Raw genomic sequence first — 8,140 nt, forward strand, 5'->3', positions numbered from 1 at the left:
TATACACATATATATGTGTATATATATATATGTGTGTATATATATATGTGTGTATATATATATATATATATGTATGTGTGTATATATATATATATATATATAAACATTATTGAGATTATCCTGCCAAGTACCAGGTACTGAAATGCCAGCTCCTCTTACATTATATTAATCATCTTATGCTTGTCAGAGGTGGATACACATATAGAAAAGGGTACCAGCCTTAAAAACAAAAAGGCAGAATTCCATGCAATAATGCATATTTCTTTTGCATTCCTATTTTGTAGTGGCCAAAGATTTTTAAAACTGAGTTATTTTTTGCCCACAGGATTTCATGATGATATCATTTCTTGGTAACTGGCCAGAGCCAAATACCTTAGTCAGCTCTTTGTTAGGCATTGAAGGGGGTGCAGCTCTCAGATGTGCTCTTTCTGGTGCAGCTAGAAAGAGAAAGAGAACACTGTCACTGTTCAATGAAGCTAAGACCCTACCTGCCCTATTCTTACCCTCAAAACTTGAATTCCACTTGAAATGTTGTGGACTAGGATTTTGCTATTATTGCAGATGTTTTCACCTGCTTGCCTCATTGTTTCAGAGTGTTTAAACTACTGTCTCTCATAATAGCTAACATTTATTGAGCCCATTTTACTGCTTTACTTGAATTACTCAAATTTTACAACAGCCCTTTGAGATTCAAGGGTTATTATTTATTTTAGAGTTAAGCGAACTAAGGCTTAGAAGAGATAGAAAACTTTTCCAGTGTTACAGAGCCAAGACTCCAGCTGTCTGACACCAGTGAATATTTCTATAATCTTAATTTTTTTTTTGTTTCCTGAGCTCAATTTACCATTCAGTCCCTTAGAACTTAAATCTTTTTGTGTGTGTGTGATGGAGTCTCACTGGGTCACCCATGCTGGAATGCAGTGGCACCTCCAGGGGCGCGATCTTGGCTCACTGCAAGCGCTGCCTCCCAGGTTCACGCCATTCTCCTGCCTCAACCTCCCGAGTAGCTGGGACTTCAGGCTCCCGCCACCAAGCCTGGCTAATTTTTTGTGTTTTTAGTAGAGATGAGGTTTCACCGTGTTAACCAGGATAGTCTCGATCTCCTGACCTCGTGGTCTGCCCGCCTCAGCCTCCCAAAGTGCTGGGATTATAGGCATGAACCACTGCACCTGTCCAGAACTTAAATCTTAGTATATATATTATGCAGCTTCTAACTAAAAGAACTCTAAATAAATCTCATTTCTTCCTCGCTGTCTGCCTTTCTTCCGTTCCGAACCTGCTGCCTTTTTTTTTTTTTTTTTTTTCTGAGACAGTTGCTCTGTTGCCCAGGCTGCAGTATAGTAGCATGATCACAGCTCATTGCAACCTCTGCCTCCTGGATTCAAGTGATTCTCCTGCCTCAGCCTCCCAAGTAACTGGGATTATAGGCGTGTGCCACCATGCTTGGCTAATTTTTTTGTATTTTTAGTGGAGACGTGGTTTCTCCATATTGGCCACACTGGTCTTGAACTCCTGACCTCAGGTGATCTGTCCGCCTTGGCCTCCCAAAGTGCTGGGATTATAGCCGTGAGCCACCAGGCCCAGCCTCTCTCCCCTGCCTTCTTACAACCTACAGGATAAGCTAGGTTTGGTAGCATGCACCTGTAATCCTAGCTACTCAGGAGGCTGAAGCAGAAGGATTGCTTAAGCCCGGGAGTTTGAGGTTGTAATGTACAGTGATCATGCCTGTGAATAGCTACTGCATTCCAGCCTGGGCAACATAGCAAGTAAGTCTCCATCTCTAAAAAACAAACAAACAGGCTGGATGAGGTGGCTAATACACATAATCCCAGCACTTTGGGAGGCCGAGGCCGAGGCCGAGGCCAAGATGAGTGGATCACCTGAGGTCAGGAGTTTGAGATCATCCTGGCTAACGTGGTGAAACCCCATCTCTACTAAAAATACAAAACTTAGCCAGGCATGGTGGCGGGTGCCTATAATCCCAGCTACTCGGGAGGCTGAGGCAGGAGAATCACTTGAACCCAGGAGGCAGAGGTTACAGTGAGCCGAGATTGCGGCATTGCACTCCAGCCTGGGCAATGAGCGAAATTCCATCTTAAAACAAACACAAAACAAAAACAAAACCACACAGGATAAAGTAAATCTCTTTATCATTGTACATTGACCCATTGACTTCCCTGCTCCCTCTTCCCACGTAATACTATACTTAATGTTCAGCTAATACCGTGTGTCTTAAAAATTCCGTGAATGCACAGTGCAGTACTATTCCACAGCCATGTGCCTTTGTATCTTGCTTATTCTTCTGTCTGTAATGCACTTACCTTCTTGATATTCCTTCAAATTCTGACCATCTGGGGTCATTTTCTCTCCTTTCATATTGATTAAGTAGCACTACCTTGGTGATTCTTCGGTGCTTTATTCATGCTTTCTCTTATCACTCTGGGATGTATTTCTTCAGCAGGATTTCTCCTTGACAAGACTGTGGTACTTGAGGGAAGGAGCCCCTGTCTTTTTCATCTCTGTATCCTCAACAGCAATACTGTAATGACGGGAGTCATGAGGGCTCCATACTTATGAAGCTTTCACTACCTGTATTCTTGGATTATTGCAGATTCAGAGACATTCATGATAATCTTAGAGTAACTTTCAGCACAGCTAAGGGGGGGATAAACTGTATTAGGAAAAAAAGTAATCTTCATAATAACCTGCATTAGATGATCATAGCTATCTCAATTTTATGAAGCTTAAGGAGATTAAGAACCTTGGGCAAATTCACACTTGCATGTGTCTTGACTCCAAAACTATTTTTTCTTTTTTTTTTCCCACTCTCCTTCCCCCTATTTTTTCATTATAAGCTGCCTCATATAATAATGCTAGTTTGTTTTTTAAAGACATATTTGAGAATATATGCTCAACTTTCAGTTGTTCCTGGGTTCAGTTTCCAGAATTTTTTTTTTTTTTTTTTGAGATCGAGTGTCACTCTTGTTGCCCAGGCTGGAGTGTAATGGCATGATCTCGGTTCACCGCATCCTCTGCCTCCTGGGTTCAAGCAATTCTCCTGCCTCAGCCTCCTGAGTAGCTGGGATCACAGGCACGCACCACCAGACTGAGCTAATTTTTGTATTTTTAGTAAAAACGGGATTTCACCATGTTGGCCAGGCTGGTCTCAAACTCCTGACCTCAGGTGGTCTGCCTGCCTCAGCATCCCAAAATACTGGGATTATAGGCATGAGCCACCATGCCTGGCCTAGGTTCTGGATTTTATTTATTTATTTATTTATTTATTTATTTATTTATTTATTGAGACGGAGTTTCGCTCTTGTTGCCCATGTTTTGGATTTGGTTGGTTGATTGATTGATTGAGATGGAGTTTTGCTCTTGTTGCCCAGGCTGGAGTACAATGGCACGATCTCGGCTCAGCACAACCTCTGCCTCCTGGGTTCAAGCGATTCTCCTGCCTCAGCCTCATGAGTAGCTGGGATTACAGCCATGTGCCACCACGCCCAGCTAATTTTGTATTTTTAGTAGAGAGGGGTTTCTCCATGTTGGTCGGACTGGTCTCGAACTCCCGACTTCAGGTGATCCACCTGCCTTGGCCTCCCAGAGTGCTGGGATTACAGGCATAAGTCACCATGCCCTGCCAGGTTCTGGATTTTAATACCCAATAGACAACACAGTAAAAATAATTATTGTTATTTTTTACCCAATACAGTAAAAATTATTATAAGGGAAGAACAGAAACCATGTGACAGTTCTGCGAATTATTAGCTGACCAAAACATGCCTGTCACTTAATATGTCAGTAATTCTAGTCTACAGTAATCTTTAATGGCCAGAAGCCCTTGAACATTTTCAGGAAGGCAACAGTTCAATGACTTTTACTGCCTGCTTCGTGATACAAACATTTTATATGGATTAGTTTATATAATGGTCTGGATCAGTTCTCTCAGAACAGTCATCAGAACAGTGGGTCATCATAGTGACAACTTCTACTGTGACAACTTCTACTGTGCAGTATCTCTGCTCTTAGAAATGAGGTCTTTGGCAAACTGTTCCTGTCAAAACATAACAGTAAAAATCTGTGCATCCTTGGGCTAGATAATTGAAGTGAGTGAAATACTGCCAGATTTTGTATAAAAGTAGTCAGAGGAGGCCGGGTGCGGTGGCTCATGCCTGTAATTCCAGCATTTTGGGAGGCCGAGGCTGGGGGGGTGGATCATGTGGTCAGGAGATGGAGACCATCCTGGCTAACATGGTGAAATCCCATCTCTACTAAAAATACAAAAAAAAATTAGCCAGGTGTGGTGGTGGGTGTCTGTAGTCCCAGCTTCTCAGGAGGCTGAGGCAGGAGAATGGCATGGACCTGGGAGGCGGAGCTTACAGTGAGCCGAGATCCCGCCACTGCACTCCAGCCTGGGTGACAGAGTGAGACTCCGTCTCAAAAAAAAAAAAAAAAAAGTAGAGGAACTGACTCCCAAACCTGTTTATCCTTTACTCCCAAAACCTGTTTATCCTTTAGTGTTAAATTTCCTATAAGCTTCTTAAATGATTGTAAAGAAAGGCAGAATGTATTATCCTAAAATTGGGCAAGTGAAATAACAAGATTTTATTATAGACTCTTGATGCTCTTAAAAATTACTTGTGCACTTCAGGAATGCTCTGGGTTATTTGTGCAGGTGAGGTGTCTCATGCATGCTGTAATCCCAGCACTTTGGGAGGCCAAGGCAGGAGGTTCACTTGAGCCCAAGAGTTCATTACCAGCGTGGGCAACATAGGGAGAACACAGCTCTACAAAAAGTAAAAAAAATTAGCTGGGCGTGGTGTCACACGCCTGTGGTCCCAGCTACTTGGGAGGCTGAGGTGGGAAAAAAAATAAAAGCTGAGCGTCACTCAGGGTCATAACCAGCATCATCAGTCCTAACAATGAACTAGTAACTATGGTTCTGGTTACCATTTTCACATTGCAGATGGCAACTCTTTCATGGATCTCAATAAATTTTTATTTATTTATTTATTTTTAAGACTGTCACCCAAGCTGGAGTTCAGTGACGTAATTATAGCTCACTGCTGCCTCAGTCTCCTGGGCTCAAGCAGTCCCCTCACCTCAGCCTCCTGGGTACTTGGGACTACTGGCATGCATCACTACACCTGGCTAATTTTTAAATTTTTTCGAAGAGACAGGGAATCTCATTTTGTTGCCCAGGCTGGAGTGCGGTGGCATAATCATAGCTTACTGCAGCCTCGAACTCCTGGGCTCAAGTGCTTCCCCCAACCTTGGCCTCCGAAAGTGATGGGATTACAGGTGTGAGCCACCACATCCAGTCACAATAAGTATTTTTTTAATGATACAAAATAGGAACTACCAAGATGCACTGCACATAGTATGGTTAAGTGTTGTGATTGTGTGCCTACTGAATATAAAATATACATGTGCATTGAAAAAATCAGAAAGAAATGGATCAGTTCTAAGGGCCAGGACTACACAGTTAGGAAAACTAGATAGAGGCCTCTAGGAATAAGGAGCAAAGAGTGAAGGAAAGACTATATGTGATTAATAAGAGAAGTCTTTGAGTAGGAGATAAATGTGTACCAGGTACCTTATTAACATTTCAGCGATCTCATGATGTAGGTATTATTTTGCAGATTAAGGAAATAAAGGGTATGGGGATTTAACTTGTTCACGATCACTTATATGTAGCAGAGCTGGAAATAAGCTTCCAAGAAGCTCCCTTTTTTGCTGCTAGAGGAAGGAAAGCTAAGTAGCAAAGCAGGTGTTAGCAATGGAAGAGAAAACAACTGGCAATCTTGGGGATCCCTGCAGAAAAAAAAAAAAAGGCTAATATTGGCAAGACATTACTTCCTAATACCAAGCTAAAAATTAGATCTCTTTATCTCCTGTGGTCTGACCTATAAAAATTATTATGAAAGAAATCAGCCTCAATCATGGTAGATTCTTAGATTCTGGCCAGTAGCAAAGGTATTTAACTGTGGTTTTATTTTTTCATTTTGTTCTAGGCATCTTGTACTGATGGGAGACTTTTCAATCATTTGGAGACTATTTGGCGTTTTAGCCCAGGTCTTCCTGGCTACCCAAGAACTTGTACCTTGGATTTTTCAGTAAGTCTCATAAAGCCTTTGATTTGTTTCACTAATAAGGTAAAATTGGTAAAAAGTAATCATTTTTTAGAACACAGAGGCCATAATTATATTGAAGACCTTTTTCTGCATAAATGCTAATGAACATTTCTTTTTTATTCTATTTCTTGCAACCTTGAATATTTCTTCATTCTCTACTTTCTGTTTTTTACAAATCTGTAGATTATAAGACACATTCCATGACTTTTTGACCAGCTTAATAACAGTTTTGTACTTAATAGTTTTAAATTAACATCAAATGAAAGAACACATTGCATATAAGATGCAGAAACAGGCTAAGTGCAGTAGCCCATGTCTGGAATCCCAGCACTTTGGGAGGCTGAGGCAGGTGGATCACTTGAGGCCAAGAGTTTGAGACCAGCCTGGGGAACATAGCAAGACTTTGTCTCTGCTGAAAATAAAATTATTAGCTGGGCGGGGTGTCTCACGCCTGTAATCCTAGCACTTTGGGAGGCTGAGGCAAGCGGATCACCTGAGATCAGGAGTTCGAGACCAGCCTGACCAATATGATGCAACCCTAGTAAAAATACAAAAATTAGCCAGGCGTGGTGGCATGCGCCTATAATCCCAGCTACTTGGGAGGCTGAGACAGGAGAATCACTTGAACCCGGGAGGCAGAGGTTGCAGTGAGCCGAGGTTGTGCCATTGCACTCCAGCCTGGGCAACAAGAGCGAAACTGCCTCAAAACAAATAAAAATAAAAATAAAATTATCCCCGTGTAGTGGTGCCCACCAGTAGTCCTAGCTGCTGAGAAAGCTAACAAGCAGATCGCTTGAGTCCAAGGGTTCGAGCTTGCAGTGAACTATGATCACATCACTGCATTCCATCCTGGGCAACAGAGTAAGACCTTGTCTCAAAAAAATTAAATTTAAAAATAAAAGATGCAGAAATAAGGTAATAGGTTTTTTTCATTTTTTTGAATCTAGAGTCTGGTAACTTTCTGGTTTTTTTTTTTTTTTTTTCTCAGATGGGGCCTTACTCTGTCACCCAGGTTGGAGTGCAGTGCTGTGATATTTACTCACTGCAACCTCTGCTTCCCTGGCTCACGTGATCCTCCCACCTCAGCCTCCCAAGTAGCTGGGACTACAGGAATCCGCCACCACACACACTTATTTTATGTAGGGACGGGTTTTCGCCATGTTTCCCAGGCTGTTATTGAACTCCTGGGCTCAGGAGGTCCGCTTACCTTGGCCTCCCAAAGTGCTGGAATTACAGTCATGAGCCACCGCACCCAGCCTAGTAACTTTTTTTTTCATGTAATCTTAGTTATAGCAAACTTAAAGCAAGTTGTGGTTTTTCTTTGCCAACAGGTAATATGGGAGTTGTTCTCTGTACATGCAACTCAGGCATTGAATTTTAAGAAATGGTGGCAATTTTGACTAAATTATCGTGTGCTGTTCTCAGCTCTTGAGTAATTTTCATTAAATCTTTATAGACATTAATAGGACAATTGGGGCTGAGCACAGTGGCTCACGCCTGTAATCCCAGCACTTTGGGAGGCCGAGGTGGGTAGATCACTTGAGGTCAGGAGTTTGAGACCAGCCTGGCCAACATGGCGAAACCCCATCACTACTAAAAATACAAAAATTAGCCGGTTGTGGTGCATGCCTGTAGGCCTAGCTACTTGAGAGACTGAAGCAGGAGAATCACTTGAACCCAGGAAGCAGATGTTGCAGTGATCTGAGATTGCACCACTGCACTCCAACCTGGGAGGTAGGGTGAGACACTGTCTCAAAAGACAGTTCGGAAAATTTGAATAAGGTCTGTATAAATTAGATAATAGCATTATTATCTAGTAGTAGTAACTCCCTCTGTTAATTTTCTGATTTTGAGAATTACAGTATGGTTATTGAAGACATTAAAATAGGGAAATTTGAGTAATGGGTACATGGGAATTCTTTGTATTGTTTTGCAGGTTTTCTTTTACAAAAATGAAGTTATTTCATAATGAAAAGTAAACATTTTAATATTTAGAGAATATTTGG

General features: G+C 41.8%; 1 protein-coding gene across 1 annotated transcript in view; it reads left to right on the forward strand.

Moving 5' to 3' along the window:
- COQ10B (coenzyme Q10B) overlaps positions 1-6,251 on the forward strand; it is a 17,559-nt gene extending 11,308 nt beyond the window's left edge. The window contains exon 4 of the mRNA XM_017869307.1: positions 6,015-6,251. Coding sequence (XP_017724796.1) covers positions 6,015-6,236 — 222 coding nt within the window. The 3' untranslated portion in view covers positions 6,237-6,251. The remainder of the gene's footprint in view (positions 1-6,014) is intronic.
- Positions 6,252-8,140: the final 1,889 nt, after the last annotated feature.

Source organism: Rhinopithecus bieti, unplaced genomic scaffold, assembly GCF_001698545.2.
Source record: "Rhinopithecus bieti isolate Rb0 unplaced genomic scaffold, ASM169854v2 scaffold_2572, whole genome shotgun sequence".
In the NCBI taxonomy this organism is placed as follows: domain Eukaryota; kingdom Metazoa; phylum Chordata; class Mammalia; order Primates; family Cercopithecidae; genus Rhinopithecus; species Rhinopithecus bieti.